The sequence below is a fragment of the Mustela putorius genome, unplaced genomic scaffold (genome assembly GCF_011764305.1).
Source record: "Mustela putorius furo isolate JIRA1106 unplaced genomic scaffold, ASM1176430v1.1 tig00003983_pilon_pilon_pilon, whole genome shotgun sequence".
Classification (NCBI taxonomy): Eukaryota; Metazoa; Chordata; class Mammalia; order Carnivora; family Mustelidae; genus Mustela; species Mustela putorius.
In genome coordinates, this window is record NW_025422123.1 from 18,638,454 (window position 1) to 18,658,077 (window position 19,624).

A 19,624-nucleotide genomic window follows, 5' to 3' on the forward strand; every position below is an offset into this window, starting at 1 on the left:
AACAGCAAGCATGGGCATCCTTTTCTTATTCACTGTTGGGTATGATGTTAGCAGTGGGTTTGTCATATGTGGCCTTTGTAATGTTGAGGTACATTTCTTCTATACCTAATTTGTTGAGTTTTTGTCCTGAAAGAATCTTGAATTTTGTCAGATGCTTTTTCTTTATTGAGATGATGTGATTTTTATCTTTCATTCTGTTAATGTGGTATATCACATTTATTGATTTTTGTGTATGTTGGACCATTATTGCATACTAAGGATAAATATAATTTGATCATGGTATATGATCCTTTTAACGTGCTGTTGAATTTGCTTTGCCAGTGTTTTGTTGAAGATTTTTGCATCTATATTCACGAAAGATATTGGTGTATACTTCTCTTATAGTGTCCTTGTCTGGCTTTGGTATCAGGGTAAACCTGGCCTTGTAAGAAGAGCTTGTGAGTGTTCCTTTCTCTTCAGTTTTTTTGGAAGAGTTTGAGAAGGATTGTTACGAATTTTTCTTTAAATGCTAGGTAGCATTCATCAGTGAAATGATCTGGTCCTTAGCTTTACTTTGTTGGGAGATTTTTTTTATTACCAACTCAACCTCCTTAGTTGTTATTGGTCTGCTCAGATTTTCTAGCTCAATGATTCAGTCTTAGTTGGTTTTGTTTCTAGGAATTTACTCATTTCTTCTAGGTAATCCAATTTGTTGATGTATAATTATTAATAATGATCTCTTACGATTCTTTGTATTTCTATGATTTGTAACATCTTTTGTAACATCTTTCATTTCTGATTTTGTCCTTTTTTTTCCTCTGTGCAGGTAAAAGCTTGTCAGTTTTGCTTATCTTTTCACAAAACCAGCTTTTAGTCTCATGGATTTTTCTATCATTTTTCTGCTCTGATTTTTACCATTTCCTTCCTTCTGCTAACTTTGTGCTTAGTTTTTTCTTTTTCTAGTTCCTTGAGGTATAAAGTTAGTGTGTTTTGAGTTTTGTTATTGTTGTTTTGCATGACCCAGAGATGGGAGCAGAGGGAGAGGGGAAAAAGAGAATCTGAAGGATGCTTCACACCCAGCACACAGCCCAAATGCAGGTTTTGATCTCACAAACCTGAGCCGAAATCAAGAGGTAGATGCTTAACTGAGCCACCCATGCACCCCAAGATCCTTTTTTTCTTAATGTAGACATTTACTGTGATAAACTTCCCTCTTTGAACTGCTTTTGCTGCCTCCCATATTTTAGTATGTTGTATTTACATTTTCATTTCTTTAAAGATTTTTTTTAAATTTCCCTTTTGACCTTTTTTTGATTTCTTCATCATAGTACTACTATTAAGATATTTCTATCACTTAAAAACAAAACTCTGAAGTTCTTAGTCTGGTATCTGAGAACCTCCATAGTGGGTCTCCAAATGACCATCTAACTTGAGACTTCTAGTTTACTTTTCCACAACCTCTGCACCCCAAACAGGTTTATTATACTAAGCTCTAGCATTCGTTTTCATGCCTTTTCTCAGGCTGTTCCCAGTCTGCAGTTCCTTTATTTCATTCTTCTGATCCCAAGCCCTCACATCCTTCAAGGCCGAGGTCAAATGCCACCTCCTAGTTCAGCCCTTCCTGATCCTCTCAGGCTTTGTACCTCCTCTACATGGTAACGGTCATTTTCTCCCTTCTGTGAGTAATTTTAAAGTCCATGTCTTAATTACCTTCTGGAGATCAGGGATCCTTATTAGAGGCAGGTTCCTTCTAGAACTGGGCCATACATGTTCAATAAAGAGTTGTTAGATGAAAGAATACTTCTAGGACTGTCAGAAGAACTTTGTTTAAAGCTGACATTTCCATGTGTCTATGTTAGGTACTAAGTGCTTTATAGGTAATAGTTCTGGTAATTCTCACAATAATCCTCATGAGGTGACTTCCTTTCAAAGCTTCCATATGATAGATGAAACTAAAGTTATAGACAATTAGCTAATCTACTCAAGTTCGTGTAGCCTTTCAGCGGTAAAAGCTTTTGAACGAGCTTGACTCTAGAGCTCATACTCTTTACTATAATTTCTTCTCTCTCAACAGTGAAAAACAGCAAGAAATCAAGAACGGTGTTACTCAGCCTCCTGACTACCCAAAGCTCTGTGAGCAAGAAACTGCCTGTTCTGGGAGTGGGTCTACCTTCACTGAGACCAAGGGGAGATCTTGGATCATGGATCAAGAGCTAAGGTCAGGCCAAGGAGTTGACTCTGAGTCTTTGCAGTTGAAATGGCCACATGTTAAAGTTCTAGCACATAAAAGACTTGCCTGCTAAACCCCCCTCCTCCCCCAACTATAAGAAAGAACAAGATTGAAGTCTCTTTGCTGTTGAAGAAAATATGTGAATTCCATTTAGTTCTTGCTAAGTAGAGGGTTTTGCCAGGTTGCTCCTAGGAAAATATTCTAAGAGTGGAATGAAAACCATATCTTTCTTACCTGTGGGAGTACAATCACCCTATAAAACTCATGTTTGCTTTTATGGAAAGTAAAAGAAGGGCATTGGAAGGCTTGGCACAGAGTTTGCACCTCGAGGGTTGTGAAGCCAGCCATCTCTCTCAGGCAGTCCCTATTAAAGACAATCACTGGGCCCCTGTGTTCCTTTGTTAACATGTGGGTCTTGTAGCTTTCCTGGAGAATGGGTCCTGGTTTGCACCACCTCTGTATAGGGGCTGTAACTTTTCACCAGCTCTGTCTTACACAGTACCACCTGTTGCAAGTTCTGTTCAAATTTACTCCATCGTGCTCAAAGGCAGCAGACGCTATGGGCATTTTCCCTATTGTATGAAACAGTATGGCCATCTGGCCCCTTCAGGGAAGGGAGTTATCTTCTCTTTTCCAAAATGACTGCATGATCACATGTTAAATATATATGCTTCATGGCTCTAGCTCCTGATACACAAGACTGAGGTTTGACTATTCTCTGACACTAAAGTAGCTCCCTGGCAGTCACGCATAATTCCATACGTATGATCGGAGGTGTGCCCAACAGATACACATATTCTGCTTCAAAAGTGAATAATGCCAGACAGCATTTAGATACTAGAGGTTTTTATTAGAACTTATACCATAATTTGTCTTACTATAAATGTAACACATGCCCAGAATAAATAACTTTCAAGGAGTAAAAATTTGGAAAATAGAAGTATTTCTTAAAAGCCCATAACCCAGAGATGATTACCTCCAATATTGCTTTAATATGCATATAAAATGGAATAATCCTGTAATATTTAACTAGCATTTTTGCACTTGATAGTGTATTATGAAAATTTCTGACATGAAATGTTTTTTGGAGCCCTGATAATTTTTGAGTATGTATTATATTCACATGAACACACACACACACACACACACACACACACACACACTTGATACCCTCCATTCCCCACAAGTAACTACCTGTTTCGTTGGTTTTAAAATCTCTTCCCAGAGTTTCTTTGCACAATATAAGCAGATTTAAGTGTTTTTATTCCCCTCCCAACTTTTATATAAAATGTAGCATTCTGTTCCCACATTTACACCTTGATTTTCTAACAGATCTGTCTACTCTTCCTGCAACACTGTCCGTGGGACATTATTATTACATTGCCTCATTGTTTTTGGATATTGTTTAACCAATTCCTCCTTTGGGGACGGGGGTTTTTTTTTTTTTTACACCTTTAGCTGTCTCAAGACTGCTTTATTAGATTGCATCTTTGTATACAACTCATGATTATTTCCTTAGGATAAATTACTTGAATTTCTTTGCTGGGCTTTTGCTTCATGTTTTCCAAATTGTTCCTGAAAGATTCTAGCACTTTATACCTTCCTCCAGCAAGGGTTGCCAGTGGGTCAAAAGGGAATTAAGTTAACAGAGGCCATTTGGAAGAGTGAACCTTTCAAATATTATATGTAGGAGGAAATAGGAACAGGAGAGCCACAGGGGACCAGTATTGTGATGGTGTGGAGGGAGAGGGTTCAGTGAGGGGTGGCTGGATGTACTTGAAAGGACATGTGTGAATCTGAGTGAGATGTCTGTTCTAGTGCTGCCTCTCCCAGGACATCTGGGATAAGTCTCTAAGGTCTTCGAGTCTGTATTTTAATCATTGAGTAAGAGAGGAGTGCTTTCTGAGTTTATTGGGATAAAATGAGGCCCCAAAACAGGTTTATAAAGATGAAATGTGAGTCTTTTCCTGCTTCTAAAATTCTGTTTCTTGTAACAGTACTTTCGTGTTCAGAGGGAAAAAATACCGGGCTTCTGCTTATCCTGGTTGTGTTTTGAAGGGACAGACCTCCCTCTTTTTAGTCCTGTGGGTTACTCTCCTCTCTCTCCATTTCAGTAAATGCTAAGCCTAACTGAGAAGTTCACCATTTTCCATAAAATTCAGAGTGAACTGGAGACAGCATGCTAAAAGTAGGAGATTCCTGTTTGTGTGAGCTCTGCAAAACTCCTGTCACACAGACGGAGTGCAATAGTGTTCGGTGGTAGCAGGTGACTCAGGCAAACACCAAATGTGGGGAGGTGCTGGCGGTAGGTCTGGCTGTTGGTGGTGCTGCGGTGTAACAGATGGCAGCCGGGGAGGCTGAGTTTCTGCTCAGAAACCCCCTGACCAGGCTCCCCAGTCACCAGGCAGCCCCTGCAGGCAGGTGTCCAGTTATGGGTCAGCTCCATGTCAGACCGCTTGTCATTAGAAGCTTCCCCAGCTCCACCAACGGAGAACTTGGGTCACTGAGCTAAGACTGGTCAAGAGTAAACAAGAAGCCCAGGCATTTCCTTTCTTTCTCTTCCAGCAAGAAAACTCCAGAGGATCCCGGTGTGCAAGAACTGGAGGCATTAATAGACACAATCCACAAGCAACTGAAAGATCATCCGTGCAAAGACAACATTCGCGAAGCATTTCAAATTTATGACAAGGAAGCTTCAGGATATGTTGACAAGGAGATGTTCTTTAAAATCTGTGACTCTCTCAACCTGCCAGTTGATGATTCCTTGATTAAGGAGGTCAGTAGGTGTTGCCCTGCTGGGTTGATTGTAAAGGCTGTGAACACCCATTGGCTCTCTCCCAGAGGCCACTGTGTGTGTATTTTGGTTTTGTTGTTGTTGTTGTTGTTTAATAAAAGATTTTATTTATTTATTTGACAGAAAGATCACAAGTAGGCAGAGAGGCAGGCAGAGAGAGAGAGAGGGGGAAGGCTCCCTGCTGAGCATAGAGCCTGATGCAGGGCTCGATCCCAGGACCCTGGGATCATGACCTGAGCTGAAGGCAGAGGCTTTAATCCACTGAGCCACCCAGGTGCCCCGTGTATTTTGTTTTAATGGGAAAATTTAAGACGTTTGAATCAGATCTCCTATTTGGCCTGATTATGGTGTTTTCCCTGGATTCTCACACTGGGGTTCTTTCTTCATGGTTGCTATAGGGCCTCTTTTTAAGTGGATATGGGCTACATGGCACACCATGGTGGGTGAGCCATGTCTGGCTGAAGGGAGGGGGGCAGGCTGTGATTCCCACCCCCCAGCAGTGCTTCTGTTAGCTCAGCAGTACAGCTGGCATGGGAGAGGGCAGTGGTGTCTGTCAGTCAGGGGTAGCCCAGGGCTGGCTGCACATGGAGGAAGGACATGGTTGTTCTCCTCCTAGAATGTTCATGAGTGAGTTGAAGAGGGGGGTTCTGTGCCTTTGTTTCACTAGAAATCCCTTTAGCCAAGCCTTCCCTGGAACTCAGAACAAAATTTCTCCCATGATTGCGTGACTGTGACTTATCATTGAGACTTCTCCCTGATAAAAACCCTGCTGTAGACCTTCTTAAAGATTTTTGAGCCAAAAGGGATGTTCAGAAGTGAAGACTCCTTTAGGGGAGGGAGGTCGTCATGTGGCACTGGAGGGGCTAGGCTGGAGAAGAGGGTTTTTCAGATATTGGAACACACGCAGGGAAGGGAAGAGGGCAGATAGAAGAGAACGTGTTCACTTGGGCAAATGCCCATTTTGCTTCCCAAATCGCCAGAATGACAGTATGCCCAGCTTTTGATTTTTAAGTCATTTGTACTATCTGTGAACTTGACTTAGGAGAGTGGAATTGTGGTCAGCGGGCACGGGGGTGGGGAAGGTATGGGTGGCAAGGATTTGCACATAGCAAGGTAACCACAGCAGATCAGGCTATTCCCCCCACAGTGGAACTTCTTAGACATGGTTTGTGCAGTGACGTAAGGCTTCTTGGCCTTTGAGCTAAAGTCAATGAGAAGTGACGGAACTAGATTCTTCTACTAGCCTGTGGTAACAGCAGTGTGCTGTTTTACTCTGGGCAGACTGGGTGGACAAAGCTCATATTTGAATACAAAAATAATTAAAAGTGCTCTGGAAAGGACAATGTTCTTAAAAATGTGAGTCCTGAAATCTCTGACAGACTATCGGCCCCACCTGAGTTTCAGTTTCATTAAGTTGAAGATGAGGATTTTGTCTGGCCTACCTGCCACATTCACAGGAGCATTTTAGAATCCACGGATACAAACTCTGACTTGGTTTACAAAGGCTGGGGGTGCTGCTCTGCTCACCTGCTCTCCGCTCTCTCCTACAGTTGATCAGGCTGTGCTCACACGGAGAAGACAAGATCAACTACTATCACTTCGTCCGTGCTTTCTCAAACTGACCCGGCTAGATGGAGAACACAGCACAACGTTTTGAGGTTGGACCTACATTTTGAAACACCTTGTGCTTTTCATAGAGGCGTTCATAGGGCTCTTAAAATGATATTTTTTGGTTCTTAGATTGAAACCTAAGAATACTTAAGTCTAAATTAAATTGGATCTTTTAAGAGCTAAGATTGGTGCTTTATTTAGGGAGGAAGGGTATTGTGATGGTTAATTTTATGTCAACTTGTCGGGGCTGTGGGGTGCCCAGGTGTTTGGTTAGACATTTTCTGGGTGTGTCCCTTCTGGGTGAGAGTAACATTTGAACTCGTAGATGGAGAAAAGTAGATTGACCCCGGGGGTGAGCCACATCCAGTCTCTTTAAGGCCTGAATGGAAAAGGCTGACCACTCCCCAAGTAAGAATTTGTCCTGCCTTCCTTTGAACTGTACCATCAACTTGTCCCTGTCTTCAGACTCAAACTAAACACTGGTTCATCCTGGGTCTTGTGCCTGCTGGCCTGGCCTTCATACCAGAGCTACACCAGCTGCTCTCACAGGGCTCCAGCCTGCTGGCTGCAAATCTTGGGATTTGTCAGCCTCCGTAATCACGAAAGCCCATTCTTTGTAAGAAACTTCTTTCTCTACATATACATTCCATTGGTTGGTTGTCTGGAGAACCCTGACTACCACAGGTGTGGAATGACCACAAGCAGAAGGAAAGCTAGATTTTGCAGGGAGCAGCAGCATCTGGGGTGCCAGAACTAAGCACACAGTCTAATGCTGCTGTGAGCCGCTGTCCCCCACCACATGCTGGCTCACCCCAGTATCGGAGAAATCCATGTTTTTCAAACTGTGGCTCTAGGCCCATTAGTAGAGCTACATTTTAAAAAATGGAATAGAAAAGAAAATATCAGAGTATGGTACAGATAGGTTATATACTGGTTCACGAAACTCTTTGTTTCAATTATTTATTGGGCCATTATGGAAAACGTTATTCCTTGATGTGAATTATGGTTAAAATACATAGAAAAATGCTGCTTTTCGAGAGCCTGGTTTTGAGATGGGAGGAAAAGTAGGTACTGGTCCTCTGATGAGCTCTGCCTCAGCTTTGAGAACTGGGGCTGCTCCCCAGCTGAAGCCACCCCCACCTCTTTCCAGCTGCCAGCCCAGATTCTGCCTCCTCCCTCGGGCAGGGATATAGAGGAGGGGGAGCTGTCCCTGCAGGATCCAGGACACCTGCCCTCTCAGAACGGCTCCTTCCTCCACTGACGAACCAAGCCACATCCAACTAGCTGATTCAAAGGGCTCTAAGACCATACTCGTTGACTCCTACTTTCCTATCCCAGGCCCTTATCTCCAGAAGAACCCGTTTTAAAATTTGTTACCCCCAGTCACTTAACTATTGAAAACCCAATTTCTAGATATTCAGAAATGCATTTCAGTTTAAAGTAAAAATACTAAACTCTATCCTGCCTGCCAAGCCTAGAAGCCTCTGTGTGTGTGTGTGTGTGTGTGTGTGTGTGTGTGTGTGTGAGAGAGAGAGAGAGAGAGATTGAGACTGAGGCCTACAACACGTACAGCGGGTTTCCCCTTCCTTCTGGTTTCGCTGCCTTTGCCCCCATTCACCCACACTGCTCTTTCTGGCCTGTGTAGTGTCCGGGAAGGGGAGGGAGTAGACATCATAGGGAAAGGGCAAAGTTTTATTTCTGTGGCTTGTGAAGTCCGCATCTGGGTCAGGGCCTTCTGTGTGTCCTGTGCACAGAAAGACTGGCTCCCCACCGCCACCTCCAGGGCAGTTTTTGTGTGATCGTAGGACCCTCCCCCAAGAAAGGTCGCTGTGCACCCTCAGATGTCTCTACTTCCATCTCCCCATCTCCAGCGTGCCTGGTTCTAACAGCACGTTCCCTCCATTCCTCCTTCTCTTCTCCAGAGGCCCTCTGCATGGGGGGTCCCCTCGGGCATCCCCTCCCAGGGCTCCACTCTTGCCAGTGTGTCCGCTAGACTGCTCTCTGGGCTGTGTAGTTACAGCTGGTCCCTTTGCTGGAGGCTCCCTGGAGGTTAGAATGCGGTACTAACTCTCCTGCTCTGAGCTCCAGGGGACTCGGGGCATCTCCCACACTTAGCTTGTGGACCTACTGCACTCCAGGGACTTCACAACCCCTGGGAGAGGGAAGTTCACAAAACTTTGGATCCTCAGTCTTTCCTGGATCCGCACCAACTGCTGCAGACGGAGGTACTTGCTGACTTCGGTCCTTAGCTGAAAGGGAGACATTAGGAAAATGTCCTTTTACTCACCTTTTGAGGTCCCAGTGCTCAGTGGGTTAAAGCCTCTGCCTTTGGCTCAGGTCATGATCCCAGGGTCCTGGGATCGAGCCCTGCGCCCTGCGTCAGGCTCTCTGCTCAGCAGGGAGCCTGCTTCCCCCGCCCCCGCGCCTTTGCCTGCCTCTCTGCCTACGAATGATCTGTCAAATAAATAGAAATCTTAAAAAAAAAAAATGCCTAGAACGACCCAACACTCAAGAGAACTTTCTCCATCCTTCATTCCAATTCCCTCCTTCCTAGGACCAAAAAGAACAAATACAGCTTAAAAAAGCTATACAAGGAAGGACTAATAGAGCGAAAAATTTTATAAATGAGACTAAAATGGACATAAAGTTATTTTTCAAATAAAAACATAAGCATCCAGATTAAAAATATAAGGAATGTGACCAGAGACAATTAGATTGATAATTCTATGTCTTTTATTCAGTTATTTCAAAAATATTTGCTGATCATTTGTTTCAAAATGTACATTAAAAAAATCCATACAAAACTGTAATTTGTTTTAAAACCAGACAGAAACCGTGGAAAAGGCTTTTGAAAAAAGTTCACTGAAAGTAAAAAGACTCCCCCCCTCCCGCCCCCCGACAAAAAAACCTTTTACATGAAAGCATAAATACGGCAGGTACAAATTTTCCTTGAGTTCCTTGTTGAAATTTGGTCCATAACATGAATAGGCTAAAGTAGACCAACCAGAAGACAACTTGTCCACATTTGCATTAGGAGTTGCTCATGGCACCGGCAGCCGCAGCTCGCCCTTCAGGTGTTTACTGAACAAGAGAACTGAAGAGTGAGGTGCAGGGTCTCCTCACCGAACACTCGAGGCCACACCCAAGGACACGTGGAGCTTACTGTCCCAGCCGGCTCCTGTCAGTGGCCAGGCCACTTGGCTGCTCCTCAGAACTGCCTCCTCTCTCTGCACACGAACAAGCAGCTCTGGAAAGCTCTTAGACAGTGACGGGGACATCTCCGGTGTCCCAAGAGATCTTATTCCCAGATGCTGACTTCTTTAATGCCCCATCATGAGGATGGTTTTTTTTTTTTTTTTTCCTTTTCAACAGAATTTTTAACAAAAAAATCTATGGACTTCTAAGGTGATGCTACAATGCTCTAGGAGAGTGCCACAGAAACCCACCCAGGATGAAGAGAATGGCAGCAACAAAGGGAGAGGAGCGCACACGTTTCTTCTGTAGGGGAGGACGACCACCCTCCCGCGGGTCCCTTCCCTTCCCAGCTGCAGGGCGCTTAGGGACAGCAGGGCCTGTGGAAAGACCACCGGCTGGGAGAGTTATTGCACAACCCGGAGGAGCAAGGAGAGGGCAGGCAGGCAGCTGCGGCCGCTAACATGGCTAACACTGAGTTAGGAGCGCAAAGAAACTCTGCAACAGCCAAACCAGACCCCTGTCAGCCTGGGGTCTGTGAGCACACACTTGCCACTGGGAAGTAAAAGTAAACACCTTGATCAGATCAACTGTGGGATGAATGGGAGGCAGAATAGATTGGAAGAGGTTATAGTCAGGCTACTTCTCTTTTTAATAGAGGGTGTGGGGGGTGGGTAGGACTAGCAGGGCAGGGTCTGCCATGGGGGGCCTTGTGCCCCTGGAGGCCCCTGGGCTTCCCTTCACAGGTAGAAGGTGCAGGTGCCTGCGGCTGGGTCCTCAAGGCTTCTGCCGCCACCCTTGTGGGCTAGAAAGCCGACACAAGGGAGAAACCAGAAACAGAACCTAGAATATACCACGGACCCCAACACCATGGTGCGGGGGTGGGGTGGCAGGGAACAGAGATGAATGAAGCCAAACTCTCACAATCGGTGTCCCTTTCACATGGAATGTACCAGGGTCCAGTGTCCTCGACTGCATATGACCGCCCACCCCAGAGGCCGGGCCACATAGCACGCGCGGAGGCTGGAAGGCCACACGGCGAGTAAGGCACTTCTTACACAAAGAGAAGGGGTGTCCGCTGGGGACAAGCACTCTCAGGGGTTGCCGAGCACGGGGTCAGCACGGAACACAGACATCGCAATGCTTTTCTGAGACCTCCAGAACAAGAGAGAGGGGGCCGCAGGGGATGCAGAAGATGAGGGGCAACCATTAAACTGTCCCTGGGGGGAGCAGAGTAAAGTGAGAAGGTTGGCCGGGGCCGGAGAGGGGTTCCACTGAAGTTTCACACGATCTGACAATGACCCAGTTCCCAAGTCGTGCCCAGAGTGCCTTCTGAGGAGCAGGGCTGTGGGAAGGGGAGGCAGCAGGAGGGAAGACAGACCACGCTGCTGTCCTGCCTACATCAGAGAACAGAGAGCGGGAACGACATTCGGGAACGAAGTCTGTTCACTTGGGTCTCCACAGTCCTCAGCAGGAGAGGAAAAACAGACTGGGAAGGCTGAAACCTGTGAAGGAAGTTCCCGAGCCCCATGGGGCCTGGCCAGCCACTGCAAATTTAAAAAGGCATCCAGGGAATAGAATTTCCTCTTGTGGAATCTTGGGAGGGGTGTATGCTCTGCCTCTATCTCTCCTTCACCATTCAGAAAGAAAGTGAAAGGGTGTGGAGGAAGAAGTTCCCCAAAGGAAAACCCAGACGCAGGCTTTGCCGGAAGAACACCGAAGCCAGGCTTCAGGGGTTTCTAGGGTCTGAGGATTCCAGTCAAGAGCTGCGGCTGAAAAGGGGGCCAGCGTACGAGGTCTAGTTTGGTTTCTGAAATGTAAGTGCTGCCTTGGGACAGAAGCATGAAAGGTTCTGGGCAACAATGTAAGTCTGGTGACCCAGACACACACACACACACACACACACACAGTTGGAATAGACTAGAAAGGGGAGCAGCAGCTTCCCTCCTGACTCTCCCTGCTCCCCCTTTGCTCTTGAACCTTCCCCTACCTTTAAAAAGGACACATGTAACTTATTAATAGTGCAGCTATCAGAGCCTGATGGTAAAAATAACTCTCCCACCACTGGACCTCAGCAGTCCCGGGTCCTCCCGCCGCCACAGCCACTCTCCCCCACCACGGCCACCTGCTCACACTCCCTCCACTGCCCTGCACCAGTGGCAGTCAGGGACATTTAAAGAGCAGTGGCTGCTGCTGAGGTAGATGAGCATCTGTCCCCCAGCTCCTGCTGAGCCGGCTCTCACACTTGGAGCTGGGCGGCAGGGCCCTCACAGACAGCTTGACACTTTGGGAACTGGAGAGAGCATTTAAGACTGAAGACAGCAAAGTGGCCACATCAGGACAAGGCAGCACAACAAGCTCACAGGACGAAGTGGGGTTATTTCGGCCCCTGGCATCCGGGTTTGAGCCAGCCTGCCAAAGCCAGGGCTCCGGCTTTGGAGATAAACACGGCTGGGATGCCGGCGGGGGGGGGGCGGTGAGAGATCCCTACAATTATTCTCCTCCCCACCCCGCAATCGTTCCTGAGGCCTGGCGGGGGACATGCTAGCCTTACTCATGGCTTCGGGTGTTGACATGGCAGAAAAAACAATCCTTCTATTAATCTTCATCCCTGCACACACCCTATCCTTCAAGCAACAGAGCCTACGTTGGCCCCCGCCCCTGGGCCGGCGGTACCACCTCTGAATCACACCCACCCCAGAGCCAGAAGCTTGCAGGGCACTCAGGGAACACGGAGCCATGCAGCCTGCGGCAACAGACACTCAGACCTACAGCGCTGAGAAGGGAGGCTGACAGCAGGCCTCGAGCTGCTTGCCCCACTCTCGGCTGGCGGTATACAGCGAAGCTGCTGAATTTTCACCAGGGCTCACCTGAGGGAGTGGCCCCTTGCAGGGAGCAGCATGTGGCCCGGGACATGGCCAGGAGAGAACCAGGATGGGCAGGAAGCCTCATGGGACAGCTTTGGAGCTGCTGGCTGGACGCCCTTCCCTCACCAGGAAAGGTGGGGATTGTGAACAAAACCGCAGCCGGGGCAGGGGTATTTGGCCAAATGACTGAGGGGTCCTGGCTCAGGTTTGCTGGGGTGATACCGAGCCACCTTCCTAGCACTGTTCTGCTCTGCAGTCCAGAGAAGTGTCAGAGAAGAATGGGAGAGATACCGATCTCCAAAAAGGCTGTCCCACTTCCTAGGGGTGATCAGAGGCCAAGGGCAGTTCTTCCCATTTCTACAGCCTTAGTCTGGACAGAGAGAGGAAGCTCTACAGTGGTGTTCGGGTACAAATTCCCCAGTCACTGGAAAATTAAATGTATCTTCTCCCCATGGAGAAGGGGAGCTATCCTGATGAAGAGCCCCCTACCCCCACTTCAGGGTAGTAACCCAAGGTCAGGCTTCCACTGTGAGGTCAGAAAGAGGACCAGCCCCTCAAACGACACATTTCTATGCCCATCAAAACCTGCTCCCTGCACCTCAGCACAGAGTTCAAGAGTTCTTAATCAGGACTAAGCCTAACCCCTTCTGGAAGTCCTCCCCAGGCCCTATATGGACTTGGAGGCCTTGTCTTTAGGTAGAGCAGAGGGAAGGAAGGAGGGAGGGAGAAAAGTGCCTCCCATTGGCACAGATGTCTGCTCATCTACCCTGCAGATCATTCAGAGTCAGTCCCACTTTCATACAGTCTAAAATGTTGCAGGTGCGCTCAGACATCACAGGATGACAGTGACCAGCCCAGAGACACTCCACAGATGAGCCAGAGGGTAAACGGCTAGGCAAGCCTCCTCGTGGCACCAGGGGCCAATGGGGGGCTTGGTGTTCCTGCAGTGGGAGAGACGAAGTCAGGCAGCGAGGTCAGCCCTTCCCCTGGCCACCTGGCTCTGGGCTTCGGGACTGGCATCTGCCAGGCCGCTCTGGTAACTGGGTTGGGCTGGGTTTTGAATGCTGGTGAACGGCTGAAAAAGCAGCTGGGGCTGCGGCCGAAGGAAGGCCAAGGGTGACCACTCCAGCATCTCTGCCACCTTTACCTTTCCAGAAGCGCTTTGTTCTTGCTCTAGTGGGTGGGGAGACTTGTCCTCCTTCAGCACCTCCCTGGCAGAGTGAGGGCTGGCTGGCCTGTGTCCAGGACTGGCCACACTGTTACCACCACCTTTCTGGGCCAGGTTGCCATGCCCACAGCCAAACGCCTTTGCATTTCCAAGTAGCAGGGGTGCAGCCAGGCCTCCGGATGGTACATGCAGAACTGGAATCATACATCTCAGTTAATCAGCACCTGGAGATGATGATCCAAGAGGGCTGGTCTCTCCTCTCCTTGTCCGAATACGCCCCCCCACGACCCCAGGCCTGTTAGCGGCTCTGGGCGGAGGCTCCTGGGCACCAGTCTTCTGACTCTGACAGGTCCTGGACACTGATGCTAGGTGTCGGATGGCCGCAACTGCAATTTGAGCTCCCTCTCGTTGTAAAAATCAGACACAGAAAAATTGCACAATACAGTGAAAAGTCAAAGAAAGCAGCCATGAAGGAAGAGAAAGAGGAGGCAAGCCAAGAGAGAACCGTGAGAGCCTGGGCTTCTAGAAAACCCAACACAGCACAGAGGTGAGGACATGAGGTGGCTTGAGAGAGAGAAAGAAGAAGAGTTTTGGTTTTATTGAGAATGGTTTATGGAAGAGTAAGAAGAGAAAGCCAAGAAATAAGAAAGAGGAAAAGCCCCATTTGGAGACAGGTTCCCGCTGCTGGGGAGGCAGCATCAGAAGCAGAAGGGGGAAGGCAGTGGTGGGGGCAGGACTCCCCACCTCCCTGCTGGGCCCCCACAAGAGGATCCCTGTTCCAGCACTTTGGCCTCAAGGAGACTTGAGTTTCTTAGTCCGTGGGGAGGTGCCATTCTCTGCCTTCACTACTCCGTTTTCATGGTAACCTAGGACGTGAAGGGAGACAGACAGACAAACACAGTGTTTCTGCGAGACTGGCGCAGCGCACACGGGCTGGGGGGATGCCCTCCCAGGGAGGGGTAATGGGGAGGGGGCAGCAGAGGCTGCAGGGATAGACATTACTCAGAGGCCCAGTGCTCCTCTGGCAGAGAAAACTCTGCCATCTTTTTATTGTTGTCGAAAGCCACTCCCTGTGCCTGCTCCGAGTCCACGCAGCTGCAGCCTCCTGCCCCACATCCCTCCCAGCCTGGCCGGACTCAGCACACCCAGCCGTGCACGTGTCTGCTCCAAACACACGGGGGCCCCTGCCTCGCAGGCCACACCTGGAGAGAGGCAGGTGAGTCAGAGAACAGAGCCTGGTGCAGACAGGCCCCCAGGCTGGACAGAAAGGGCAGGGCTGGCCATGGCCTGGGACCAAGGGCAAAAGGTTACTGGAGTGTGGTTGGGGCCACAAGAGAAGAGGGCGTCCCACCCCTGCCGTCCACCAAGCATCATGTCCCCGGAGTCACTCCTGAAGATGGAAGAGGAGCCAGCAGCCTGGGAGGCAGGCACATGGTGCAATGTGGAGCCAGAGGGCAGGTGAGGACAGGGCCGCACAGGCAGCAGGCGGCAGATCTTGGCGGGCGTTCAGAAGCCACTTCGAGGACACGCTTGCCGCCAGAGCTCCCCACCCAGCTGCCGCCCCGCCCCACCATGGCCAGGAGAGCTCCCTGCCTCCTCAGGGCCAGCCTCACCCACAACGCGTCCCTGGCCCTTGCCCAGCCACGTGCCGGTCAGGCCCCGGCAGGAGCCCAGGAGCCAGGGCCCCAGGGAGGTTGGAGGAGAGGCGGGACTGGTCAGGGGAGAGCCTGAGGGCCGCGGCTCCTCCCTGCGCATCCCAGACAGACTTCGCTGCTCCCAGCCCGGGGGCCTGGCACTCACCAGATTCCCTCTTGATGAGCCTGGCTGGCAGTCTGGGGGCAGCTGGGCCTCTCCGCTTGGCGCTCTGCTCGTTCCAGTACTCCCGCCAGTGCCGCAGCTGGGAGTGGATGAACCGCCACATGAGCCAGGCCTGGGCGGCGCACACCAGCAGCAGCACGCACAGCCTGTGGGGGGAGCGAGGGCTGGCTCAGGGGTGTGGGCCCCGGCGGGGGTGGGGGTGCAGACAGGGAGACACGGTAGGTCAGGAGCCCGAAGGCCCCCCAGGGGCACCCGCAGTGCCAGCCCCCGGGAGAGCGTGTGTCCGTGCTGGCCTCCCCTCTAGCACACTGCAGGGGTGCTGACAGAGGGACAGGGGCGAGAGAGACCGGGAAAGAGAAGGTGACAGACACTTGTCCGGCTCCCTAGTCACATGGCCTCCATGGCCTTTTCTGACCCACGGCACAGAATGGGACACCTTTCAGCTCCACAGATGTAGTGAAAGAACTCAAATGAACTGAATTAGGATATAGCAAAATAATTCTAGGAGAGCGGCTTCTCATCTCGCACGCCACCTGAAAGCTGAGCAACACCGGACAAATCACACCCCCTCCCGGGCCCTACGGTCACACGGAAGCAAAATGGCTTCCTCCCTGCCTTCCTGCCACTATGGAAGGCCACTGGCCAACCTGCCAAGCACACCACCGTACAGAGTCCAAGTGCGGTTTTAACAACCAGCCGAGGGGTTTTAACAACCCCTTTGTGGGGGCACAATGCGAGTCCTGTGCCCCACGAAGCCCTGGACAAGGGTGAGGGGAGTCCTGCTTGGGGATCCTGACTGCAGTCCCAGCAGGCCAGGCTGGCTGTGAAGACGGTCTTGCCGGAAGCAGAAGGCTGGGGTTCTTCTCCTCTCAGGCCTGCTGTCTAGAGAGCTCCCTTGAAACATCAGTGTGTAGAAGACTCAGGGATCTGTTGCCCCCAACCTTCCAAAGCTGTGCCAAGTTCAGGGGGCTCCTGGCAGGGCTTGGGGAGCCATGATTTCCCTCCTTGGACTTTTTCCCAACTCACCTGCAAAGTAAGGTGTTGAAGTTCCCTTTCTCGGGGTCAAAGGCCTGGTTTTCCATGCGAGCAAGTCCAAAGCCAATGGCCAGCACAGCGAGTGTGAGGATGAAGAGGCGGGTGACCCCAAATACAGCAGCCCAGGCATTAAACCTGCTCATGGAGGCAGAAAAGGGATGTCCGCCTTTAGGGCCCATGAGGGAATTGTCACCCACTTGTCTTCCACGTGGGAAGAGCGTGCAAGGGCAGCCGCAGGGTGTCTGAGGGTGGAGAGAGCTAGAACAAGAGGCTGGGAACACCAGCCTCTGGACACCACCTGCAGGGAAGGGACAGTTCACACCGCGCGCAGGAGCCTCCCACAGCCAGGCCTCACAGGCGGCCCCTGCCCACAGCCCCTCCAAACCAGCCAGCCGCCCCCACGCCACCTACAGCTTCTCATTGTTCTCGTCCGCGAAGTAGAAGAGTCGAGCCATGTGGAAGAGGAACTCGGTGCAATACTGCAGCAGCAGCAAGATGAGGCCCAGGCGGCTCAGGCTGGGAAGAAAGGACAAGTGTCCCAGTCCACCCCGGGTGCCATGGAGAGCCGAGGCCAGGGCCCCGCACCCCAAGCTCCATGCACCACACCTCCTCCCCCTGGCCAGCGGGGGGGGGGGGGCTCCGCCTAGAGGACTCAGTTCTGCACCCCGTGCCTTTAAGAGAATACTGAATCCCCCGGCCATCCAGCCCGGCCTGTCTGGGTCCAGCAACCCTCCCCGCTCCCACAGTGAACCTGGCTTCCGCTCTCACAGCACCTGTCCCTTTGCATGCTTCGCCTGGCCTGGGCCAAGCACACAAAAGGTGCTCAGAACAAGGGGACGAGCTTTGCGGGTAGAAATACATGGGATTCCCACTGTCTGGTGTCTCGTCATCCAAGTCTTCGCGGCTAAGAGGTACATGGAGAAGCAAAACTCAACATAACACAAAAGTACGTGTGAGTTGAACCAACCTCTGAAAACACTGGCACCACCCACTCAGACATCCCCTCTGCTCAATTCCAGGCACAGGGTCGCTACGGACCTTCTTGGGCAGTTTGCTACAGAGGGTCAATGGCAGTTCAAAGAAATGCAGAGGGGCTGCAAAGTGAAACTGCAGATCGTGCTGAACGCGCCGGGCTTCGGAAAGCTGGCAAGATGATGGGAGAGCAGTGCTAACTACGGATCCCGCCGCTTCCTCCCAATGAAACCAAGGCAAGGCCAGATGGACAGGGAGGGTCATCCCCTGAGGATGCTTGGGGAATGACATGAAAACCAGCCCATGTCTTCACACGACCTGGAGAGTCCAACATGATCTTGCCCATGACCTCATCTCAAATCTCATTTTCTGCACTCCAGCCACAGTGGGCTTTCCGCCCACTCCCATCTCAGGGCCTCTGTGCCTGTGGTTTCTCTGCCTGCACCGCCAGGCAGAGATCCCCCCAGATCTTCATGTGCCCAAGTCTTGTCATTCCTGCCTCGACCTGAGTCACCTCCTCAGAGAGTCTTCCCGCCCCACAACAAAGGTGCCAGGAGACCAGTCACTCTCTCCCAGTCCCCAGCTTCATTATTCTTTTCATCACACTTAGCAACACAGGAAACTCTGCTTTCTTCTTTCTTTCTTTCCTTCCTTCCTTCCTTTTCAAGAGGAATGGGGTAGGGGCAGAGGAAGAGAGAATCCCAAACAGGTTCCACACTGAGCATGGAGTCTAATATGCGGGGCTCAATCTTATGACCCTGAAATCATACCCTGAGCTGATATCGCCACCTGCCAGAATGGACACCTCAGGAGAGCAAGGCCTTGGTCTGCCCTCACCCAGATGTGACAGCAGCTTCCCAGGCAGCGCCTGGCCTGTGGGAGGAGCTCAGGTATGTGCTGAGTGAGTGAAGGCCTCTAAAAGTCAAGCTCTTCACCAAAACAAGGCCCTGAAGCAGTCGCCATTTCAACAGTGTGTCTTTCTGGGGCAATCCTGTAGTCAAGGGTCTCTCCTTTCCCCCACATTCCTGAGAACCAGAACAAGGATGGAGAAGGAAAATTATGGTCCTCACGTGGGCAGAGAGGTGGCTGTGCCAGCATCAATGGGGAATGGAATGGGCCTCATTTTGGAGGATCTGCTGCTCCCTACCCTCTCAGTTCTATTCTGATTCCAAAACAAGAATCACAGAACCCCGCCCGAACAGGGTCAGATACATGTCCATCTCCTTCCCTGGGACATGCCAGGTGTGAGAAATAAAGATCCGAGAGCATCTTCCGTCTTTGGGATGAACCTCGGTGGTACAACAGGGACCCCACGGCAGGACACTCTCTACCTGGTCATCCCCGCACATTCTCACCCAGGTCTCTGCCACACAAGGGCAGAGCTGATTCCCCACCCCCTGTACAGCCTTTGCGCCCCAAAGACCCAGCCGGGGTTGATGCCGGATCAGCCGTCAGAGATAAGAGACCACATCCAAGAGCTGCCTTCCTCCTGACTCCATCACTCCTGGGGAGTCACTCTCGTAGGATGCCAGCCGAGAGGGCCTGGGAGATGAGGGGCTCAGGGGCCTCTGGGGAGCCCAGCAAAAAGTTATCCATCGCGAACCCTCAAAATGTCAGTCCAGAAAAAGTACAGGGTGTTCTCCTATGCTGCACAGATAAAGCTCAAGAAAATTCCAAGTTAGCAGTGACACATCCTACTCTTGACAGGATTCTTTCTGTAAGAGACGCTCAAGGCCAAACGCTATGGCAGCTCCTCTGACTTCAAAGCCATGGTTCAAGTGCCAACATCCCTTGAAGCCTCCGCTGCTCTGGGTCGGGAGGAGTCAGTAATTTTTCTGGGTTCCCACGGCAAAGGGCATGTACCATAGCCCCACGCTGGTCACACTGAGCTTTCCTGACCTGTGCCTACAACGGTATCTCCCGCTGGGCTAAGCATGAACCACTCAAGATAAAGCGAT

The 19,624-nt window shown here is 50.3% G+C and overlaps 2 protein-coding genes across 4 annotated transcripts in view; one reads left to right on the plus strand and one right to left on the minus strand.

Moving 5' to 3' along the window:
• Positions 1 to 6,797, plus strand: part of EFHC1 (EF-hand domain containing 1) — a 58,788-nt gene extending 51,991 nt beyond the window's left edge. For both annotated transcript variants that reach the window (XM_004771876.3, XM_045071245.1), the window contains 3 exons: positions 2,054 to 2,197; positions 4,775 to 4,985; positions 6,554 to 6,797. In XM_004771876.3, the coding sequence (XP_004771933.1) occupies positions 2,054 to 2,197; positions 4,775 to 4,985; positions 6,554 to 6,625 (427 nt within the window). In that variant the 3' untranslated portion in view covers positions 6,626 to 6,797. The remainder of the gene's footprint in view (positions 1 to 2,053; positions 2,198 to 4,774; positions 4,986 to 6,553) is intronic.
• A 2,532-nt stretch (positions 6,798 to 9,329) lies between these two features.
• The window catches only part of TRAM2 (translocation associated membrane protein 2), an 81,340-nt gene continuing 71,045 nt past the window's right edge, over positions 9,330 to 19,624 (minus strand). For both annotated transcript variants that reach the window (XM_004771875.2, XM_013045516.2), the window contains exons 8-11: positions 17,106 to 17,210; positions 16,686 to 16,829; positions 15,642 to 15,805; positions 9,330 to 14,707 (exon numbers count right to left, since the gene is read on the minus strand). In XM_004771875.2, coding sequence (XP_004771932.1) covers positions 14,634 to 14,707; positions 15,642 to 15,805; positions 16,686 to 16,829; positions 17,106 to 17,210 — 487 coding nt within the window. In that variant the 3' untranslated portion in view covers positions 9,330 to 14,633. The remainder of the gene's footprint in view (positions 14,708 to 15,641; positions 15,806 to 16,685; positions 16,830 to 17,105; positions 17,211 to 19,624) is intronic.